The sequence below is a fragment of the Panthera pardus genome, unplaced genomic scaffold (genome assembly GCF_024362965.1).
Source record: "Panthera pardus isolate Hobbes unplaced genomic scaffold, ASM2436296v1 HiC_scaffold_24, whole genome shotgun sequence".
Classification (NCBI taxonomy): domain Eukaryota; kingdom Metazoa; phylum Chordata; class Mammalia; order Carnivora; family Felidae; genus Panthera; species Panthera pardus.
In genome coordinates, this window is record NW_026526810.1 from 20560158 (window position 1) to 20584694 (window position 24537).

Sequence of the window (24537 nt, forward strand, 5' to 3'; positions counted from 1 at the left end):
CTGGATGCAAAAACCAGTATGATGTGCCCGGTAACAACTTTTGCTAGGAGCTTTACCCTCACTTCTTACTTAAGATAGTGAGAATGAAATTTATTTTGTTTCCTTTTCAAGCTGACCTGATAAGCAGCAAATTCAAATTATATACCTGTTTAATCTAATTCAGGGGGGAAAGCAGGCTCAATGTTAGTTTAGAGACAATCAAAAAAGTCACCTCCACTGTCCTTTGCAAACCATCAAAAACGATATCATACCTCTGTGCAGTCATTCAGAAGGGACACTGTGGTGTCAGTGGGATTAATGTTGATTGTCTTTAGTTCAATTAGGTTATTTAGGGAATTTCCACCTAGTGGGGAAAAACAGAGTAAAGGAATCAGACAAAGGAGTTTTTATCATATGAGAGAAGATATTCTTTGAGTAAACTAATTCAATTACCTGACACCACAACCAGGGAAGGCATGTAGCTACTGTCAGCAGGATCAACTATCATTTTTAATCTATGAACAAGAACATCTGGGAAAATCTCCAAACGAATCCAATGCTTTAAAAAAAAATGTACTCTCAATTAGTAAAACTCAGCCATATTTTAGCTATTAAAATAGTATCACTGAAGACTGAATCTACATGAGATTTTCTAAATATATGATATGACCTGAGAGAGAGGACTATTCTACTCTACTACTTAATTGTTCACTACAAGAAAGTCTCACTCTGAACCCCAGGAACTATGTGTTTAGAGACTCCTGATCTTCAGTGGCCTCTTTATACCCATCAAGGAATGGACTATAAAAATACTAGAGTCAAGATAGGAAAAAAAAAAAAAAAAACCCTTTTCTCCAAGACTGACCATGAGTTCAAAAGACGTACACCCACATGTGAGCGCAATCATGATAACATTCCAAAGAGCAACACATATTTGTTCAGATATATTAGAAAAAGTGCTCACCAGAAGCAGAATCTGAACTCATACATTTTATGTGGGAGAGTTAACAAAAACAACAGCAATTACCCCCTTCTATCAATTGGTCAGTTAGATAATATGTTACATATATTGCTTAAAATCTCTGACAATAGGGGCACCTGAGTGGCTCAGTCGGTTAAGCATCTCACTTTGACTCAGGTCATGATCTCATAGTTCATGTATTTGGGCCCTACATCGGGCTCTGTGCTGACAGCCTGGAGCCTGTTTCAGATTCTGTGTCTCCCTCTTTCTGCCCCTCCCTGCTCATGCTTAGTCTCTGTCTCTCAAAAACAAATAAAAAATGGTAAAAGAAAAAAAATCTGACAATACATATTGGATGGTGTATTACTCATAGCTTTAAAAATAATTTTGAACTAAAATATAAAATCAGTACTGGCAGGTATCAACACAGTGTATGTAACTTAGCAGATTTTTCAAAGTTCATTTTGAAGTTTAAAATGGTAAAGCCATCTAAATGAAAGCATTTCCAGAAGTGCCACATGGCACACTACCTTTCCTTGTGAGCCAGAAGACTGCCAGCAGGGCTCACTGCCATCAATAAGACGAGAAGCCTGGTTCACAGAGGATGACACATTTAGGCTCTTTACCATCCGGGACCAGCTGTCCAGCAGCATTCCTGGCTGACTGCTGTGACAACGCTTCAGCTGTTTTCCAGCACGGCCACAAAATATTGCAGACTGTCCTATTTAATGGTGGTCAAACAGTGTTAAGATGTGTATGGAAGGACCTTCACAACCAAGAAATAAAGAATACTACACAGTGAGAAGTTCTTACTTCAAGAAAATAGTAAGTTTTCAACTTAAAAGGACAGAATACCTAAAATAGCTTCAAAAGCTTAGTCAGTGTATTTTATACCAATTTATGAAATGAAGTTTATATAATGCTATGGCTTATTCTACTTGACTGTCAAGTAACAACAGAGTGACATATTTCCAGATGAAAGAATACATAGAAGCTGGGGGAGAGAGGGAGTTCAGCAACAGTTCTAACAAAAGCCATTCTGATTAAAAATGCTGTTACAAATGCAAAGCAAAACCAAACCTGTAAAGAGTCTCTACATCCATGAATGGCAAATCTGGAAATTCATCTATTCCCCCCCCCCCCATTGAGGACAACTAGAAAAGGCAGATAAAACATTTAAAGATGAAAAAATCTTAAAAGTATCCGAAATAACAAGATGGCAAAGAATTATGGGACCAGAATCTAAGAAAAGCTGAGATGAAAAGAGATGTCCAGATGAGCAACACCATGGATCAGAAGCTACTTGTCCCCGATCATAATTGTCAGTAAGGAGAGCCTCCAAAAAAACCACACTACTTTGGACAGCCTTGGGCAGGGGAGAGATGGGGACCAAGAACTGGAGTCCAGAGCCCACCAGGAGAGAAGAAGATAGCCACAGAAAAACCCACACTTTGGGTTGGGATCTCAACAGGAAAAATCCCAAGAGGAAGAGTGAACTGTGCAGTGCTGTTTATTTTATTAAAGTTCAGCATGAAATCATCTCAGTCGCTGAAACCGGCCTGAGGTGAGCTCAGATAGTTACTTACCCCAATTACCTGGAAGACCAACCCTCTTTCCCCTCAGTCTCTGGAGAATGATAATATCTTGGGCCTCAAAATGATTCAAGAAACAATTTTTTTTAATATAATGTCCAGTACATAATGGCATATGAGGAGACTAGACTAAGACATGACTAAAAAAACTATCAGAAATAACAGACAATAAAAACAGACCCACAGAGTCTCTAGATATTGGAGTTATAAGACAGTTTTTAAAATAACCATACTTACTTATGTCTGAAAAGATAAGAACAGTGAATATTTCAGCAGAGAATTGAAAATTATATTAAAAAACAGAAAAATTAAAGTTGTTAGGGGCACCTGGGTGGCTCAGTCAGTTGAGTGGCCAACTCTTGATTTTGGCTCAGGTCATGATTTCATGAGTCTGTGAGTTCATGCCCCACATTGGGCTCTGTACTGACAGCAAGAAGCCTGCTTGGGATCCTCTGTCTCCCTCTTTCTGCCCCTCCCCCACTAGTACACACGCTCTCACTCTCAAAAATAAACATTAAAAAAAATTATTAAATGTAGTAATTGAAATTAAGAACTCAATGAATAGGTTTACTAGCACAAGAGACTCAGGTGAAAAGAGAATTACTAAACAATATCTAGAAAGAAGTCCTGAGGAGCAAAAGCTTAGAAAACATAAAAGAGCAGGTGAAAGAGAATAGAAAGAAGCTCTGACACTGGTGAAATAGGAATCCCAAAAACAGAAGAGACAATAGGACACAGACAATATTTGAAGATATTACTGACTGAAAAATCTCTAGAACTGACAAAAGATATCAAGCTAGAGATTTAAAAAGCCCTGCTTTGAAAGTTGCTGAGGAAGATCTTAAGTGTTCTTACCCTCACCACACACACACACGAAGGTAATTATGTGAAGTGATGGATTTGTCAACTAACCAACTAACCCCACGGTGGTAATCATTTTGCAATATATACATGTACCAAATCGTCACACTGTACATCTTAAACTTACACAATGTTATATGTCAATTTATTTCCTAAATACAGCTAAGGGGGAAAAAAAGAAAATAAAAATAAAGAATCCTGCTAACCTCAAAGAATATAAATAAAAAGAAATACATTTCTATGGGCATATAAAATATGTGCAATGGCACAAAAACAGACACTCAGATCAGTGGAACAGAATAGAGAACCCAGAAATGGATCCACAAACATATGGCCAACTGATCTTTGACAAAGCAGGAAAGAATATCCAATGGAATAAAGACAGTCTCTTCAGCAACTGGTGCTGGGAAAACTGGACAGCAACATGCAGAAGAATGAACCTGAACCACTTTCTTACACCATACACAAAAATAAACTCAAAATGGATGAAAGACCTAAATGTAAGACAGAAAGCCATCAAAATCCTCAAGGAGAAAGCACGCAAAAACCTCTCTGACCTTGACCGCAACAACTTCTTACTCAACAAGTCTCCAGAGACAAGGGAAACAAAAGCAAAAATGAACTATTGGGACCTTATCAAAATAAAAAGCTTCTGCACAGCAAAGGAAACAATCAGCAAAACTAAAAGGCAACTGACAATGGGAGAAGATATTTGCAAACAACGTATCAGATAAAGGGTTAGTATCCAAAATCTATAAAAGAACTTACCAAACTCAACACCCAGAAAACAATCCAGTGAAGAAATGGGCAAAAGGCATGAATAGACACTTCTCCAAAGAAGACATCCAGATGGTCAAATGACACATGAAAAAATGCTCAACATCACTCATCATCAGGGAAATACAAATCAAAACCACAATGAGATACCACCTCACACCTGTCAGAATGGCTAACATTAACAACTCAGGCAACAACAGATGTTGGTAAGGATGTGGAGAAGGAGGATCTCTTTTGCACTGCTGGTGGGAATGCAAACTGGCGCAGCCACTCTGGGAAACAGTACGGAGGTTCCTCAAAAAATTAAAAATAGAACTACCCTACAACCCAGCAATTGCACTACTAGGTATTTATCCAAGGGAGAGAGGTATGCTGTTTCAAAGGGGCGCATGCACCCCAATATTTATAGCAGCACTATCAACAATAGCCAAAGTATGGAAAGAGCCCAAATGACCAACGATGGATAAATGGATAAAGAAGATGTGGTATATATATATATATACAATGGAGCATTACTTGGCAATCAAAAAGAATGAAATCTTGCCATCTGCAACTACGTGGATGGAACTAGAGGGTATTATGCTAAGCAAAATTAGTTAGAGAAAGACAAATATCATATGACTTCACTCATATGAGGACTTTAAGACACAGAACAGATGAACACAAGGGAAGGGAAGCAAAAATAATATAAAAATAGGGGGATAAAACATAAGAAACTCTTAAATATGGAGAACAAACAGAGGGTTACTGGAGAGGCTGTGGGAGGGGTGATGGGCTAAATGGGTAAGGGGCATTAAAGAATCTACTCCTGAAATCATTGCTGCACTACATGCTAATTAACTTGGATGTAAATTCAAAAAATTTAAAAAATTAAAAAAATTTTAAAAATCTGTGCAAGATAAAAACAAAAAAGTAACTCAAAAACAGACGAAGAGGAAATACAAAGATGATCCGCTTTAATAGAAGTGACTTCAAGAAATAATATAAACCAAATTACAAAGGAAAAGCATTTTTTAATTATTTTTTATTTTTTTGATATTTATTTATTTTGAGAAAGAGAGAAAGAGGGAGACAGATAATGAGCATGGGAGGGGCAGAGAGAGAGAGGGAGACACAGAATACGAAGCAGGCTCCAGGCTCTGAGCTGTCAGCACAGAGCCTGAGGCAGGGCTCAAACTCACAAACCATGAGATCATGACCTGAGCCAAAGTCAGACGCTTAACCGACTGAGCCACCCAGGCACCCCAAAGGAATAGTATTTTTTTTTTTAGGAATAGTATTTTTAAAGGAAATTCTTTAAAAAATGTGTTTCTAAAATGAAGGAGAAATAAGATATTTTCAGAAACACAAAAAAGTAATTCATTAGCATTACAGAAGGAGACCCATTAAGGAAAATTAAGGGCTATTCCTAAGGTGGAAGAATAATGACAGATAAAAAGGCAAGATATAGAGAAGAATAGAGGGGGTCCTGGGTGGCTCAGTTAGTTGGGTGTCTGGCTGTTCATCTCTGCTCAGGTCATGATCTCACAGTTCATGGGATCGAGCTCCATGTTGGGCTCTGTGCTGGCAGTGCGGAGACTGCTTGGGATTCTCTCTCTCCCTTTGCCTCTCCCCTACTCACGCACACATGCGTGCTCTCTCTTTCTCAAAATAAATACTTAAAAAAAATTTGTTAATGTTAAGTATGTGAAAAAATCTAAATAAATAATGGCTATATACAATACCAATAATATGTCTTATATGGTTGAAAATGTGTGTAAAATTGTAAAAAAAAATAAAAACATGATAATTTAAATCAAAATAAGAGTAAATAAAGTTAAAGGGAAGTAAGATCTCTGCATTGCTTAGAAGAGAGTAAAAATACTAAATAATAATTAGATTTTGATAAGTCAAAGATGAATGTTTTACTATCTTAATGACTTATACTAAAAATGTGTATAACATACACACTACTCATATAATATATAAATATACACTAAAATGTATGTAACTTCTAAGCCACTAAGGGCGGGGGGGGGGGGGGGGGCTTTGGTGTTAAATAATAAAAAACATTATCAGACCAAACACAGATGGAATGCAGAAAGGGGAACAGAGTACAGGAGGGACAAATAAAAACCACTGAGAATTTGATCACTTTAAATAAAAATACATCATAAACTGCCTTGTAAATACCTAAAGGATCCAAATAATCATATTCGAATTTTAAAAAACTACTTACAACTTATAAAAAATATATTGAAAATATAAGAATACAGAAAGACTGAGGGTAAAAGGCTAAAAAAGATACACTAAGCAAACACTAACTTTACCACAGAACTGCAGGAGACATTCTTTTAGGCACACATTAAACATTTATAAAATCCAATCATATACTAAGTCATATGATCACATGCAAGTTTCAGAAAATGTCAAAGATCAATCAGAATACACACTCTGAATGCAATGCAGAAACAAGTAAAAATGTTGATGTGTTTGAAAATTTAAAAACCAATGAATACAAAAAAATAATCCTAATGGAATTTTAAAAATACTACTACTACACAGCAGTATTGCAGAAAACAGCTTAAGCCTTGCTTAAAGATAAATTTAAATTTTTAAGTTCATATATTAAAAAAGACAGAGTGAGAAAATGAGATAAGCATTAACCTCAAGATGGGGGGGGGGGGGGGGGGGGGAATCAATCTAAATCCTAATTCCATAGGAAAAAGAAAGAAAAAGATATGAAAAACAACAAACCAAGCCAAAATTTGTCTCTCTGAAAAAACTTTAAAAAAAGAAGAGAGAGAGAGAGAGAGAGAGAGAGAGAGAGAGAGAATAATTAAATTGACAAACCCACGGCAGGCTGAATAAGAAAAAAGTATTCTAAGTTAGCCTTGAAAAGGAGATAACTCTACATTTTACAAATCTACTACAAAAAGATAAGAAAATAATAAAAGTTAGAATTAGACAATTTCCTCAACATGATAAAGGCTATTTATGAAAAACCCACAGCTAACATTATGCTCAATGTTAACACACTGAAAGCTTTCCCCCTAAGATCAGGAGTAGGAAAAGGATGCCCAACTTTGCCACTTCCATTCAACTTAGTACTGGAAGAACTAGCTAAAGCAGGAAAAAGAAATATAAGGCATTCAAATCAGAAAGGAAGAAGTAAAATGATCTTGGTGCATAGATACTATGCCTACATGTAGAAAAAAATTTTTTAAAAACACCAAAAAAAAAAAAAAAAACTGTAGGAGACAATAAATAAATTCAGCAAAGATGCTGGATACTAACTCAACACACAAAATGTGTTGAAAGTGTAGTGTATATTTCTATATACTAACAAAAAATATTCCAAAAAGGAAATTAAGAATTCCATTTAATATGGCATAAAAATACTTAGGAATAAATTTAATCAAGAAGGCACAGACTTGCAAACTGAAATATCACAAAATATTGCTGAAAGAAAAACTGATGAAAGAAGGTCTAGTAAATAAATGGAAAAGATATCCCTCATTCATATATTGGAAGACTTAATATGATTAAAATGACAATTCTGCCCAAAGCAATAAGGAAATTCAATGCAATTCCTATACAAATAATGCTTATAAAAACAGAAATATTCATCCCCAAATTCATATTGAATTTTAAGGGATACCAAATAGTCAAAACAATCTTGAAAAAGAACAACTTTGGAGGATTCACACTTCCCAATTTCAAAAACTTACTACAAAGTTACCATCATCACAATGTATGGTTTGCTACTGGCATAAGGATAAACAAATAAACAATAAAACAGAACTGGGAGCCCAAAAATAAACTCTCACATCTATGTTCAATTGATTTTCAAAAAGGGTACCAAGACCATTCAATGGTGAAAAGATAGTCTTTTCAACAGTGTCAGGAAACTGGACTGCACACATGTGCAGTGAATGAAACTGAACTCTTACACTATACCATGTACAAAAATTAACTCAAAATGGATCAAAACCTAAGTTTAAGAGCTGAAACTATATAACCTATTAGAAAGAAAAATAGGTATTAATCTTCATTCATGACTTTGGATTTATTGACACCGAAAACAAATATGATACCAAATACACAGACAACTAAAGAAATAATAGATAAAATGGATTTCATTAACATTAAAAACTTATGTATCACAGAAGACTATCAAGAAAGTGAAAAGACAACCCAAAGAAGGAGATGAAATATTTGCAAATCACCTATCTCCTAGAGTTTGATGTGTAGAATATTTTAAGAATTTCTATAACTCAGCATCAAAGGTTTAAAAAGGGGTAAAACACAAAAAATAAATAAACATTAAAAAAATTAAAAAGGGGCGTCTGGGTGGCTCAGCCAGTTAAGCATCCGACTTCGGCTCAGGTCATGATCTCACAGTTCATGAGTTTGAGTCCCGCCTCAGGCTCTGTGCTGACAACTCAGAGCCTGCTTTGGAATCTGTCTCCCTCTCTGTTCATCTCCCATTTGCACTCTGTCTTTCTCTCTCAAAAATAAAAATTAAAAAAAAAAAAATGTTTTTTAATGCACAAAGGACTTAAATAGATATATTCCAAAAAAGATATACAAATGGCCAAAATGACAAGGAAAGAGGCTCAATGTCATTTGTCATTAGGGAAACTTAAATCAAAATCAGATGGCTGTAATTGAAAAAAATAATAATAATAAATAACAAATGTTGGTAAGGACATGGAGAAATTAGAACCCTTATATATTACTAGTGGGAATATAAAATGGTGCAGCCAATTTTGGCATTTTCTCAAAAAGTTAAAGAACTACCATATGACCCTGCAATTCCACTACCAATTTAAAAAACAAGGACTCAAACAGATTTGTACATCAATATTCACAGTAACATTATTCACAACAGCTGAAAGGCAGAAACAACCCAAATGTTCATTAATGGATGAATGTATAAACAACATGTAGTATGTACGTACAATGACATATTCAGCTATAAAAAGAAGTATCCACATGCTACAACATAGATAAACCTTGGAAAAATAATCCTAAGTAAAATAAGCCAGACACAAAAAGGCAAATTTTGGTTCCACGTATATGAGGTACATGTTGTAATCAAATTTATGGAGACAGAAAGCAGATTAAAGGTTGCCAGGGGCTGGGGGAGAGGAGAATGGAGAATTATTGCTTAATGGTACAGAGTTTCTTTTTGGAACAGTGAAAAAGTTTCGGAAATAAATAGTGGTGATGGTTGTACAACATTCTCTGAACTGTTACACTTCAAAGTGATTAATATGGCAAATTTTATGTTGCATTCTGCCACAACAAAAAATTATAATAAAATATACACAAATAAAAAGTCTCACTCTCCATCTATCCAATTCCACACCCCATCGAATAAAACACTTCTTAGTTTCTTAAGATCTTTTTAATGTTCTTTATGAAAATACAAGCAAAGAAATCCTGTTATTCAATTCTCACAGTGCCTCACTACTTGAAAAAAAAAAGATACCAAGTTACCAAGTGTGTAAGATCATCTTTCCTGTTTTACTGTGTACACTATGCAGTGCTCACCATATAAACATGACCTTTAAAGAGTAAACTAAATACATATGTGTGCACAATGATTTCATTAATAATATTTTATTAAAAAAAAACAACCATTCTATCATACCTGGTTCATTTATTCTGCCAAATGTATGTCTGGTGTTGTGTTTTCTGGTCTTAAAACATGTTTCACAAAAATCAAAGTCATCACAGTTTCTGCATTTGAATCTAGATCCATTGATAGGAAACATCTGACAGCCATCACACCTATTTTTTAAAAAACCATTGAGTTGATAAGAAAAAGATAAGGCCGTTTATTAAATTTAATTACAAAGAAAAACATTCCCCCAAAACAAATCTAGTGATATAAAAATTAACTCACGTAACCCCAGGATGAACACTAGGCACCAACTCCATTTCTGATAACAGCCCGGTCCAGTGAGACTGCTGAGGGAAGTCGACAATGACATCTTTTCCATTTGCACTGAATGCTAGGACACAATAGAAATTGCTGAAACATCTCAGTCACCAATAAAAACCTAAAATTAAAATTAAAACTATACCTAACTACTCATGTGATAATTACATTATAGTTATTTATGTTTTACCAAGAGTATTTCTCTTTTAGAGAGACATACTAAGATGCTTATGGATGAACTAACACATGGTGTCAATAAGGGATTAGCTTTAAAATAACCAAGGGTGGGGATCATGGATGAAACAACTTTGACCAGGGGCTGACAACTGTTGAAGCCAAGTGATGGACACATGGAGGCTCATTACACTATATTCTCTACTCGTATATGTTTGAAATTTTCCACAATATGGTTACTTTGTTTTTAATTACATCAAGTCAAAAACTCCATTTAGTATCTTAGGAAATAAAACTAATAATAATGTTAAGAGATCTCTTGACCTTGGGTGAGAGCACTCTGCTACAAAACATTAACTTCTGAACCAAGTTCTTATTTTCAAAATTTATCATGAGGGGCACCTGGGTGACTTAGCCAGTTAAGCGTCCCAACTTTGGCTCAGGTCATGATCTCACAGTTTGTGAGTTAGAGCCCCTCATCAGGCTCTGTGCTGACAGCTCAGAGCATGGAGCCTGCTTCTGATTCTGTCTGTCTCTGTCTGTCTGTCTGTCTCTCTCTCTCTCTGCTCCTTGCCCACTCACATTCTGTCTCTCTCTCAAAAATAAACATTAAAATTATATGATTTCATTCATATGTGGAATTTAAGAAACAAAACAGATGAACATAAGGGAAGGGAAGCAAAAATAAGATAAAAACAGAAAGGAGGCAAGTCATAAGAGACTCTTAAATACAGAGAACAAACTGAGGGTTGCTGGAGAGGTACTGGGTGGGGAGGATGCAGTAAATGGGTAATGGGCATTAAGGTACTTGTTGCCATGAGCAATGAGTGTTATATGTAAGTGATGAATCACTAAATTCTACTACTAAAATCATTATTACATTATTATGTTAGAATTTGAATTTCAATAAAATTTTAAAAAATAATAATAAATTTTAAAAAAGAAGTACATGGCACAAGAACAGACACTCAGATCAGTGGAACAGAATAGAGAACCCAGAAATGGACCCACAAATATATGGCCAACTGATCTTTGACAAAGCAGGAAAAAAGACAGTCTCTTCAGCAACTGGTGCTGGGAAAACTGGACAGCAACATGCAGAAGAATGAACCTGGACCACTTTCCTACACCATACACAAAAATAAACCCAAAATGGATGAAAGACCTAAACGTAAGACAGAAAGCCATCAAAATCCTCGAGGAGAAAGCACGCAAAAACCTCTCTGACCTTGGCCGCAACAACTTCTTACTCAACAAGTCTCCGGAGACAAGGGAAACAAAAGCAAAAATGAACTATTGGGAGTCTACTGGGAACTATTGGGAACTATTTTGATGAGTCAAAATAAAAAGCTTCTGCACAGCAAAGGAAACAATCAGCAAAACTAAAAGGCAACTGACAATGGGAGAAGATATTTGCAAACAACGTATCAGATAAAGGGTTAGTATCCAAAATCTATAAAAGAACTTACCAAACTCAACACCCAGAAAACAATCCAGTGAAGAAATGGGCAAAAGGCATGAATAGACACTTCTCCAATGAAGACATCAGATGGCCACATGACACATGAAAAAATGCTCAACATCACTCATCATCAGGGAAATACAAATCAAAACCACAATGAGATACCACCTCACACCTGTCAGAATGGCTAACATTAACAACTCAGGCAACAACAGATATTGGCAAGGATGCGGAGAAGGAGGATCTCTTTTGCACTGCTGGTGGGAATGCAAACTGGTGCAGCCACTCTGGGAAACAGTACGGAGGTTCCTCAAAAAATTAAAAATAGAACTACCTTACAACCCAGCAATTGCACTACTAGGTATTTATCCAAGGGATAAAGGTATGCTGTTTCAAAGGGGCGCATGCACCCCAATATTTATAGCAGCACTATCAACAATAGCCAAAGTATGGAAAGACCCCAAATGACCAACAATGGATAAGATGTGGTATATACATACAATGGAGCATTACTTGGCAATCAAAAAGAATGAAATCTTGCCATCTGCAACTATGTGGATGGAACTAGAGGGTATTATGCTAAGCAAAATAGTCAGAGAAAGACAAGTATCATATGACTTCACTCATATGAGGACTTTAAGACACAGAACAGATGAACACAAGGGAAGGGAAGCAAAAATAATATAAAAACAGGGAGGGGGACAAAAACATAAGAGACTCTTAAATATGGAGAACAGAGGGTTATTGGAAGGATTGTGGGAGGGGTGATGGGCTAAATGGGTAAGGGGCATTAAGGAATCTACTCCTGAAATCATTGCTGCACTACATGCTAACTAACTTCGATGTAAATTTAAAAAATAAATTAAATTAAAAAAGAAGTACAGACCTCCACTTACAAAATAAAAAAGTTACAGAGATGAAACATAGGGAATATAGTCAGTAATACTGTAATAACATTGTATGGTGATAGATGGTAACTACATTCATTGTGATGAGCACTGTATAATATAATGAATTGTTGAATCACTATGTTGTGCACCTGAAACTAATATAACATCATATGTCAAATATGCTGTAATAATAAAAACTTATGTTAACAAAATAAATCTGTTTTGATTCATAAAGCTTTTAAGAACCTGTTAACTGAAGAAAAATGTTAAACTAAAGTAAAATGTTAAATAAACCATTTGTTCTCATGTAACCTGAGACATTCTAACACTCCCATGCACTAGACAAGCACCACCATTATGGCCATTTCTAATCTAAGGTATTTGACAGTGAGTATTATAGAAGGTTCAAACAAAACAAAACAGGATCTCTTTATGCCATTAAAAGAGTTTAAAGATAAAATAAAACCACATGCATTTTTAATTACTTCTCATGTAATTGTTCAAATGGACATAGTATACCTTTTAAAGTACACTGATTAGTTTGAAATCTCTATAATATCACATTTAAACATAAACTGAAAAGAATTTTGTATTTCCAGTTCCTAAATCCCATCATTTGCACTTTTCCATTTCTTAAATTTAGTCCTAAATTTTTATATAGCAGAGAGAGAGAGACAGAAACAGTCCCCAATTGAGGGGGTTGGCCAAACACTCACATATAGGCCATTTGGCAGAATGACAGAACAAGTTTACAGAACACCAACATCAAATAAGATTACCCTGTGACTGTAATGAATCAAGACAAAACCAAAACTGCTCTTTAATCATGTCTGATCAAGTTCAAATCTAACCCAAACCACAAACACAACCAGACACCCTCCCCTAACCTCCAATCCTGGTTAATATGAACAACTGTTTCCTTGCCAATCATTAACTTCATCCTAGCTCCATTCTTTCTGACATATAGATAATAATTATTAAGACACCCATTCTTAGAATAACCCTACTCCTTTAAACTTTTCCCAAAGTATCCAACACAAACCCCATTAATCCTTTGCTATACCCACCTATGGAGACACCCCATTTTCTGGGGTATGCATCCTCACAAGTGGCAATGAGCTAATAAACCTGACTCTTTCAACTATATGTGAGTTCCTGGTCTAGAGAACACTGACAAGCAAAAAAACACTATATATCATAAGCTATCTTCATACTTGTTTTTCTTGCCCCTGAACGAAAAAAAAAAAATGAGTTTATCATATTAGCTGATGAAAAGTTAACATCTGGAATTTTGTTGCCTGGATAATATTACCTTTTACAACCCCCACACTTTGATGAGTCACAGATCCCCACTTGTATTTTGGTGTGGTGACTGAGGCTTTGACACGAACTTTATCACCAATCTTTATGTGAGAAGGAGAACTTGGTGGAGGATAGCCTAGAAATTACAATAAGCGAACTATAATTAGTATTCATTCCTGGGAACTCTGTCACTAATTAAGAAAAAAGTGTAACAACTCACTTGAAAATGTGCTCACCTATAAGTTCCACATGAATATACCTAACCCAGTAAGTGCCTCCTTTCTGCTGCCAATCACACTGCACATTAAGGTCATGTAATCCATCTCTATCCAATTTGATAACTTTGCCCACGTCTCCTTCACACACTTCTTCATATGTTCTACAGCATCTAACCATCATTCCCACCTAAGATTAAAATTAAATTAAAAATTCAGTCCAATGTATAGATGAACAATTATACATAGCATTATCTAAGAAAGGATTTCTTCTAGCACTGAATGTACTCTCAAAATCATTTTACACTAAGTGGAACCAGGGCTCTTTAGAAAACTTGCTGGCTCAATGTCTGGAGCAGGAAATACACAAGATGAGCATGGATCAACTTGTGCCATAAAGCAAGGGAATGCTCAAAGATTAATGTGTTCACTCAAAAGAACAATTTAATCAATAGGAATAATGGTTGAAACACATCAAATCCATATCAGTCAATAAATTTATCACAATGATAATAAGCAAAGGTTCTTTTGGTCACCTGTGTAAGTTCCATGGCACCAATTCACCATTCTGAAAACTGATAAAGCAAAAACAAAAACAAAAACCTAAAAACAAAAAAAAAAAGCAAGCACTTATTCTTACTTTCTTATATAACTATATTATAAAGAGTAACTAGAGTTGATTTAAAAAGCATTCGTCAAAGAATAAACTCCAGCTAATAAATTTGAAAGGCATGACAAAGTTAGAAAATCACTATTATGCAACCCCTCATAAAAAGTCTAGGTGGTAACACAAATGGATATCAAAGTGCAAAAGTGAACAATAGAGAACTTCTTAGCAGATGGAATAGACTAACAAGACCTAACCAGCAACACTGCATTTTGGTCCAGATGATGCATTCGTGCCTAAGACACTGCCTGAGTCCAACAGCTCCCCGACCCCACCAGCCCTTATTCTGATTTAACAGGAGATGCAGAAGAGGGAGGAAGAAGCCACAAATAAATGACATAGAAAGGAGAAAAAAAAATGGGAGGGGAAAACTGTTCCAGGTTAAAAGACACTTCAGAGAGACCTCACCCAAATGTCAGGTGTATGACCCTGTTTGTATCCAAATTCAAAAATGTTACTGTTTCAAAAAGCAATCTCTGAGAAAAGTGGGAAAATCTGAGTAAGCACTGGATATGAGATGATATTATAGAATTATTGCTTATTTTCTTAGCTAATGTTAGGTAACAGTAATGCTGTTATAAACAAATCCTTTATCGGGACACCTGGCTGGCTCAGTTAGTAGAGCATGGAATTCTTTATCTCAGGGTTGTGAGTTCAAGCCCCATGCTGGGTGTAGAGCTCACCAAAACAAAACAAAACAAAACAAAAACAAAAACAAAATCCTTTTTGTGTTAGGAATGCATATTAACAGATTTACAGATTAAATGAGATGATTTCCGGGATTTTCTCTAAAGTATACTAACTAGAACAAAAGAATTAAAACAACTAAAGAAAAGATTTAAGATACATAAAGGACTACATAAAAAGCCTAACTAGATTTTAAAAATTAGATGGGAGTAAGAATGATATAAGAAAAACAAGCAGAAATAGGTTTTTTAAAATGTCCAAAATGGGAATAATTGAGAAGCACAGGTCTTTGTGCCATGGCTCTCTAGCTTTGGTACCCCTTGCTCATCTTCTCTTCCTCTGTCCTCTGCTCCAGTCACAACAGCCTCCCTGCTGGGTTCTGTGCCCTCCTCCGCCAGGCCTCTGCTCACTGAAAACCTGAACAACGTTCCAGCCTAAGACATTTACTCACCTGAATATTCTCTCTCACATAGACAGCATAATCATCATTACTCAAGAAATCAGCTCGTTTTTTGTACGTCTGGCTCTCTGTTACAACAGCACCAGTAGACTACAAAAGATAAATACATTTTTTAAAAATTGTGAGCCAGATAAGCCTACTTGAAGTATGTGAAATCTTTAATATCAAAAAATAAAATATGAAATATTATACGTATTTTCACTATAAAATTCTTCATTCTAAAAGACACAATATGGTAAACAGAATGAATATCAAAAGCTAAAAGTATAGAAAATTTCTGAGACATTTCCAAATTAATCTCATGAAACAATTTACTGAAATTAGAAGTAACTGTGTCATATAAAACATGCTTTTTACATGACACAAAAATGGGTGTTGGCTACCCAATACCATTAGATGTTGAACAAGGGTCTGTTTTACAGCTAAAGTAATTAAGGCACAAAAAAAAACAATTAGCACTTAGCTTTACTGTGTGCCTGGCAAAACTGCAGAGAGACCTCATGGAACAGCATACAGGAAACCCAAAGCACAGGACAAGTAGACACAGGCAGATGGGCAACCACACAGGAGGCACTAACCACAGCGTAGGCTGCGTCGTCCATATCCTCCACCACCTCCTCATCTGAACACTCCTCAGACCCTGTGTCTGCATCCGAAAGATCTGTGACCTGCACATCAGCATGGTCCAGCAGCCACCCAACCAAGGCCTCCACACCTACAAGCAAGTACACACAGTGCACCCTGAGTGAGGATCCACAGCACCCACCTGCCCATAGGCATGTGATGTTAGCATCTCAAGATAAACCCACAAACAAATGTGTGGGCAAATTAAGTGAAACACCCACAAGGAAAACAAAATACCTGGCAAGCCAGCAGCATTCCCTGAGGCACCAGTGAGTGACTTCAGTGCAAACTCTATGTTCCTTCTAGGAAATCCCATTTCCATGAGTTGAACCACAATAGGCAGAGCAGGAGCAGGTGACTGTTTGCGCTTCTTTGCTCTGACAGGGCGAACATGCTGTACAGGGACAGGTGTTGTGGCCTCACTGGAGCTGCAGTCTTCAAACACAGGGCTTGACGGGTGAGTGGACTCCACAGCCAAACACTGACATACGGCCAGTGCTGCAGCCTGGACAAATGAGAGTGAAGCTGGGAGGTTTAGAAAAGTCAAAAGACTTAAGCAGTCTGTGAAAATGGAAATTACAAACTTCTACTATGAAATACAGTACAGAAGAACAGAATTCAGACTTACATGTGTTATTTTTAAATGAATGGATAAAAACATGTTAACAACAAACAAAGACAACTTTCATGGTTTAATGGAGAGGAAAGATGTGATGGTCAAACAACTCCTGCTGCAACACACACAGAGCCCAGGAAATTAGCCAGTTATCAGTGCCCATTAAAGAAAACTTCATAGCCGCTCTAAGTAGGAAACAAGTTGAGCAAGTTAAATGCAGAGTGAGAGGGGACAGATGAGAAAGAAGGAGTCCCTCACCCCCTCCCCATGCCCCAGGAGGCAGGGTCCGGTCTCCTGCTCTCTTCTTCTGTAAAACAAGTCAGAGACGACATGGAATTCTCTCATGTACCATCAAATCAACTCTCAATGATTCAAGGGTAAAAGAACCACTCTGCAAGTTAAACATGGTATAAAAAAAATAAAGGAAATAAAAAATATTGGGAAATAAATTACAATCAATGAATATATGCATTATTGAGGTTATCATTAGGAATCCCTACTCCCAGTACACACAACCCTTTCACTGAACTACTTGCAACACTCTGCTCTTCATCTCCAATTACTTTCATATGGCCTAAGACTTGCTATATTTTTTGAACTGAGCATCTGAGGAAGGAATAAGAAGAAACAGGGTGGAAGAAATAAGGAGGACTCCATTAAGCCTTCCAGTGCCTAGGTAGTGTCAAAAACCTAGGGTTTTGCTGTGAAGTGTGAATAACTCACAAGTGATGGTCTTCATCCTAAAAGCTTACAATTCAGAACCAGACTGAGTTTAGAGTTCTGGTTGTGATAATGAGGAGTTAGGGTGAACTGGGCTAAACCTCTACTGATAATAACTATGAACCCTGAACAAAGTATTTTTAAAAACAGTTTGAAGGTTCTGGAGAACAGCCAAAGCAATCAAAACTGAAACAGATACAACCCTTGACCACAAGGGAAGCCAGCAGGCAAGCTGACCAGGCAGTGTTATTAGACTGCAGTCAGAAGCTGGAATTCAGTCCTGCCAAAGCAATCGGAAGTGAGGGAGAAATCACAAAATGTGCATACAAACCATCCCAAATTCTTGGCTGATTCCAAAACTGAGCATTTGTGAGACTCTGAAGAACCCAGCATAAAGGAACTGCTGGAAGGCTAGAGGGATTCTATACCTATGCAATACTAGGGAGACAGTCTGAGGTCCCAGTCCAACCAAGTTAGATGGAGTTGGTCAAGCTGTAAAGGTTTCCACTGAAGCCTCGGAAATGATTCTACATCCTGCAGAATTAGAATACAGAAATCAAGACTAAGAGCAAAACAAAAATCAACCACCACTGGTGGTTGGCCATTGGCCACCGGAAGGGCGGCCAACATGGTGGAGAAGTAGGGGGAATCCATACGTCCTGCATCTCTCAAACAAAGAACTGTAGAAGCAAAGACTCTGAACACCAGAGCCTGGGAGGAAAAGAGACTGAATCTACTAGGAAGAAAATGGGAAAACTGGAAAAAAGGTGGGTAACTGTGAACTGGGGGAGATAAAAAAAAGGCCACATGGGCATTGAGGGGAGACACTCCCTCCTGCGAGAGACAAAGGGAAGAGAAAGAGCGGCAAGGGAAGTGCAGGACTGTATCTGGACAAGAGAAAGACCTTGGAATGAGACTGAGAGGCATCTGATCTCTAACTGGGGGGCTTTCTTTGGACTGGGCCAGCTCCCTGTTCGCACACCTGGGGAGGAGAGGAGCCAGGCCTGGGTGCGGTGGTAGGTCAGAGACTCAGTCTGCAGCTGGAGAAAGAGGTTCCCTCCTTGGAGGGCTGCGCAATAGCACAGAACCTGCCTGTGTCCGCCACCTCCGGGTACGGTGGCTGGGTGGAGGGCTCAGTCTACAGGAGGGTAAGGCCACTGTTCCCCTGGAGTGCTGTGGGAAAAAACAAAGCCTGCCTTCGTATGCCACCCCAGGAGCTCCTCTGTAGGAGAAGGCGGTCCTCCCTGAAGTGCTGCAGCACAGACAAAGCCAGCCGGGACCACATATCCTGCACTGAAAGGCGCTTCCCCAGCGTCAGAACCATGGAGCGAGACTTTGAATCCTAGCCAAGCGCAGGGTCAGGGGAGTTGGTAGAGAGAGAAGGCCCACCCCATCTGTGCCCACGGCACAGTGAGGATGACTCAAACTGAGTCCACCAGGTCTAGCTCCAGCTCCATGGAGAAGAGACTGGGGAATCACCATTCCCCCCCCACCCCACCCTCTGACCCCCGCCCCTCCATCCCACCACCACCACCACCACCACTGCCACCACCAAGGCGGCGCCTCAGGGATCACTCCCAGGCCCATAGTGGAAGTTGGTCCAGAAAACACCAAACCATGCCCCCTTGCACTGGGTAACTGCATATCCACCGGAGTGGCACAGACCCTGAAGATACTACTACCTACAAGCGATGCAGCATTGCCAGGATTAACTATAGGTCAATTCTGGATATGTAGATATATCCTCCCCTCTGCCCCATTTCTCCTCCTTATCTCTTCCTTCCCCTAGGCTGGTTACTCTGGTTATTGGTCTGTCTAAAAAGACATATTTAATCCATTGTCTTGATACATGTTCTACAGCTTCTTCTTCACACTCCTTTCTCTCTCCCTGGAATAATCAAGCCATACAGTTTCTCTGTCTGGGTAATTTTATCTTCATTAATTTTCTCTGCCGCCTTCTTTATTTCCTTTCTCTCTCTCTGGATTAGGCCTTTTAGTCTCTCTGCCTAATCAATGTTTATTTTTTCTCTGCCCCCCTCCCCAGCTCCAGTCATTTCTCTCTTTGTATGTGCTCTTCCATCATCACCGCTTTCACCTTCTTCTTTACTTGTAGTAGGTGTTTTGGGGTTTTTTGTTTTTAGACTTTAGGTTTTTGCTTTTATTTGTTTGTGTGTTTGCATGTTTTTGTCTCCAGTTTGTCTGTTTTCCTTTACAGGGTTACTCCAAAGAAAAATTCAAAGCACACCTGGTGGAAAGTTTTTTTACTTGTAGTAAATATTTACTCATAGTAAAATACTACTACAAGTACAGTAATAATATAACCAAAGTCACAACAACACAGAGCAAGTAACAATCTCCGAAAAAACACCTCCTGAAGGGCCAGGCCCTGGACAGTGTATGACCCTCTTTTAATACAGCAGTGCTCGCAGGTGCAGAACACACAAGCTTTAAAATGCATAAGGAACAGAAAACTACCAAAAATGACAAAACAGAAGAATTCTCCTCAAAAGAAATTCCAGGAAGTAGCAACAAATAATGAACTGATCAAAACGAATTTAAGCAACATAAGTGAACAAAAATTTAGAATAATAGTCATAAAATTACTCGCTGGGCTTGATAAAACCATAGAGGACAGCAGAGAATCTATTGCTACAGAGATCAAGGGACTAAGAAATAGTCATGAGGAACTAAAAAATGCTATAAATGAGATGCAAAATAAAACGGAGGCGGCCAGAGCACAGATTGAAGAGGCAGAGGAGAGAATAGGTGAATTAGAAGATAAAATTATGGAAAAAGAGGAAGCTGAGAAAAAGAGAGATAAAAAAATCCAGGAGTATGAGGGCAGAATTAGAGAACTAAGTGATGCAATCAAACGGAACAATATCCGTATCATATGAATTCTAGAAGAAGAAGAAGATGAGAGAGAGAAGGGGGCTGAAGGTGTACTTCAACAAATCGTAGCTGAGAACTTCCCTGATCTGGGGAAGGAAAAAGGCATTGAAATCCAAGAGGCACAGAGAACTCCCTTCAGACATGACTTGAATCGATCTTCTGCATGACATATCATAGTGAAACTGGCAAAATACAAGGATAAAGAGAGAATTCTGAAAGCAGATAGGGATAAACATGCCCTAAGACAAAGTTAGACAGATAAGGGTAGTAGCAGACCTATCTACTGAAACTTGGCAGGCCAGAAAGGAATGGCAGGAAGTCTTCAATGTGATGAACAGAAACAATATGCAGCCAGGAATCCTTTATCCAGCAAGTCTGTCATTCAGAATAGAAGGAGAGATAAAGGTTTTCCCAAACAAACAAAAACTGAAGGAATTCATCACCACTAAACCAGCCCTACAAGAGATCCTAAGGGGGATTCTGTGAGTGAAATGTGCAAGGACCGCAAAGTACCAGAGACATCACTGCAAGCATGAAACCTACACACATCACAATGACTCTAAACCCATATCTTTCAATAACGACACTGAATGTAAATGGACTAAATGCTCCAACCCAAAGACATAGGGTATCAGAATGGATAATGAAACAAGACCCATCTATTTTCTGTCTACAAGAGACTCATTTGAGACCTGAGGACACCTTCAGACTGAAAGTGAGGGGATGGAGAACTATCTATCATGCTACTGGAAGTCAAAAGAAAGCTGGAGTAGCCATACTTATATCAGACAAACTAGACTTTAAATAAAGGCTGTAACAAGAGATGAAGAAGGGCATTATATAATAATTACAGGGTCTATCCATCAGGAAGAGCTAACGATTATAAATGTCTATGCGCCGAATACGGGAGCCCCCAAATATATAAAACAGTTAATCACAAACATAAGCAACCTTATTGATAAGAATGTGGTAATTGCAAGGGACTTTAATACCCCACTTACAGGAATGGAGAGATCAGGTAGACACAGGGTCAATAAAGAAACAAGGGCCCTGAATGACACATTGGATCAGATGGACTTGATAGATATATTTAGAACTCTGCATCCCAAAGCAACAGACTATACTTTCTTCTGGAGTGCGCATGGAACATTCTCCAAGATAGATCACATACTGACTGGGTCACAAAACAGCCCTTCATAAGTATAAAAGAAGTGAGATCATACCATGCACACTTTCAGACCACAGTGCTATGAAAGTTGAAATCAACCACAGGAAAAAGTCTGGAAAACCTCCAAAAGCATGGAGGTTAAAGAACAGCCTACTAAAGAATGAATGGGTCAGCCAGGCACTTAGAGAAGAAATTTAAAAATATATGGAAACAAACGAAAATGAAAATACAACAATCCAAATGCTTTGGGATGCAGCAAAGGCAGTCCTGAGAGGAAGATACATTGCAATCCAGGCCTATCTCAAGAAACAAGAAAAATTCCAAATACAAAATCTAACAGCACTCCTAAAGGAAATAGAAGCAGAACAGCAAAGACACCCCAAACCCAGCAGAAGAAGAGAAATAATAAAGATCAGAGCAGAAATAAACAATATAGAATCTAAACAAAACTGTAGAGCAGATCAATGAAACCACGAGTTGTTTTTTTGAAAAAATAAACAAAATTGATAAACCTCTAGCCAGGCTTCTCACAAAGAAAACGGAGAGGACCCAAATAGATAAAGTCATGAATGCAAATGGAATTAGTACAACCAATCCCTCAGAAATACAAGCAATTATCAGGGAATACTATGAAAAATTATATGCCAACAAACTGGACAACCTGGAGGAAATGGACACATTCCTAAGCACCCACACACTTCCAAAACTCAAACAGGAAGAAATAGAAAACTTGAACAGACCCAGAACCAGCGAAAAAATTGAATCAGTTATCAAAAACCTCCCAACAAATAAGAGTCCAGGACCAGATGGCTTCCCTGGGGAATTCTACCATACATTGAAAGCAGAGTTAATACCTATCCTTCTCAAGCTGTTCCAAAAAAATAGAAAGGGAAGGAAAACTTCCAGACTCATTCTATGAAGCCAGCATTACTTTGATTCCCAAACCAGAGAGAGACCCAGCAAAAAAAGAGAACTACAGGCCAATATCCCTGATGAATATGGACGCAAAACTTCTCAATCAGATACTAGCAAATCGAATTCAACAGCATATAAAAAGAATTATACACCATGGTCAAGTGGGATTCATTCCTGGGCTTCAGGGCTGATTCAACACTCGCAAATCAATCAACGTGATACATCACGTTAATAAAAGAAAAGATAAGAACCATATGATCCTGTCAATCGATGCAGAAAAAGCATTTGACCGAATTCAGCATCCTTTCTTAATAAAAACCCTCGAGAAAGTCGGGATAGAAGGAACATACTTAAACATCATAAAAGCCATTTATGAAAAGCCCACAGCTAATATCATCCTCAATGGGGAAAAACTGACAGCTTTCCCGCTGAGATCAGGAACACGACAGGGATGTCCACTCTCACCGCTGCTGTTTCACATAGTGTTGGAAGTTCTGGCATCAGCAATCAGACAGCAAAAGGAAATCAAAGGCATCAAAATTGGCAAAGATGAAGTCAAGCTTTCACTTTTTGCAGGTGACATGACCCCACCAAAAGTCTACTAGAACTGATACATGAATTCAGCAGTCACAGGATGCAAAATCAATGTACAGAAATCAGTTGCATTCTTATACACTAATAATGAAGCAACAGAAAGACAAATAAAGAAACTGACCCCATTCACAATTGCACCAAGAGTCATAAAATACCTAGAAATAAGCCTAACCAAAGATGTAAAAGATCTGTATGCTGACAACTATAGAAAGGTTATGAAGGAAATTGAAGAAGATACAAAGAAATGGAAAAACATTCCGCGCTCATGGATTGGAAGAATAAATATTGCTAAAATGTCAATACTACCCAAAGCTATCTACACATTCAATGCAATCCCAATCAAAATTGCACCAGCATTCTTCTCGAAGCTGGAACAAGCAATCCTAAAATTTGTATGGAACCACAAAAGGCCCCGAATAGCCAAAGTAATTTTGAAGAAGAAGACCAAAGCAGGAGACATCACAATCCCAGACTTTAGCCTCTACTACAAAGCTGCAGTCATCAAGACAGCATGGTATTGGCACAAAAACAGACACACAGACCAATGGAATAGAATAGAGACTCCAGAATTGGATCCACAAAAGTATGGCCAACTAATCTTTGACAAAGCAGGGAAGAACATCCAATCAAAAAAAGACAGTCTCTTTAACAAATGGTGCTGGGAGAACTGGACAGCAACATGCAGAAGGATGAAAGTAGACCACTTTCTTACACCATTCACAAAAATAAACTCAAAATAGATGAAGGACCTGAATGTGAGACAGGAAACCATCAAAACCCTAGAGGAGAAAGCAGGAAAAAAACCTCTCTGACCTCAGCCACAGCAATTTCTTACTTGACACATCTCCAAAGGCAAGGGAATTAAAAGCAAATATGAACTATTGGGACCTCATGAAGATAAAAAGCTTCTGCACTGTAAAGGAAACAATCAACAAAACTAAAAGGCAACCGATGGAATGGGAAAAGATATTTGCAAATGACATATCGGACAAAGGGCTAGTATCCAAAATCTGTAAAGAATTCACCAAACTCCACACCCAAAAAACAAATAA

The 24537-nt window shown here is 37.8% G+C and overlaps 1 protein-coding gene across 5 annotated transcripts in view; it reads right to left on the minus strand.

The window, feature by feature from the left end:
* The window catches only part of HERC2 (HECT and RLD domain containing E3 ubiquitin protein ligase 2), a 268052-nt gene that overhangs the window by 81817 nt on the left and 161698 nt on the right, over positions 1-24537 (minus strand). For all 5 annotated transcript variants that reach the window (XM_019438147.2, XM_019438149.2, XM_019438148.2 and 2 more), the window contains 10 exons: positions 16818-17085; positions 16535-16671; positions 15948-16046; positions 14164-14332; positions 13938-14063; positions 10064-10172; positions 9809-9948; positions 1471-1661; positions 433-538; positions 252-343 (listed from right to left, as the gene is read on the minus strand). In XM_019438147.2, the coding sequence (XP_019293692.2) occupies positions 252-343; positions 433-538; positions 1471-1661; positions 9809-9948; positions 10064-10172; positions 13938-14063; positions 14164-14332; positions 15948-16046; positions 16535-16671; positions 16818-17085 (1437 nt within the window). The remainder of the gene's footprint in view (positions 1-251; positions 344-432; positions 539-1470; positions 1662-9808; positions 9949-10063; positions 10173-13937; positions 14064-14163; positions 14333-15947; positions 16047-16534; positions 16672-16817; positions 17086-24537) is intronic.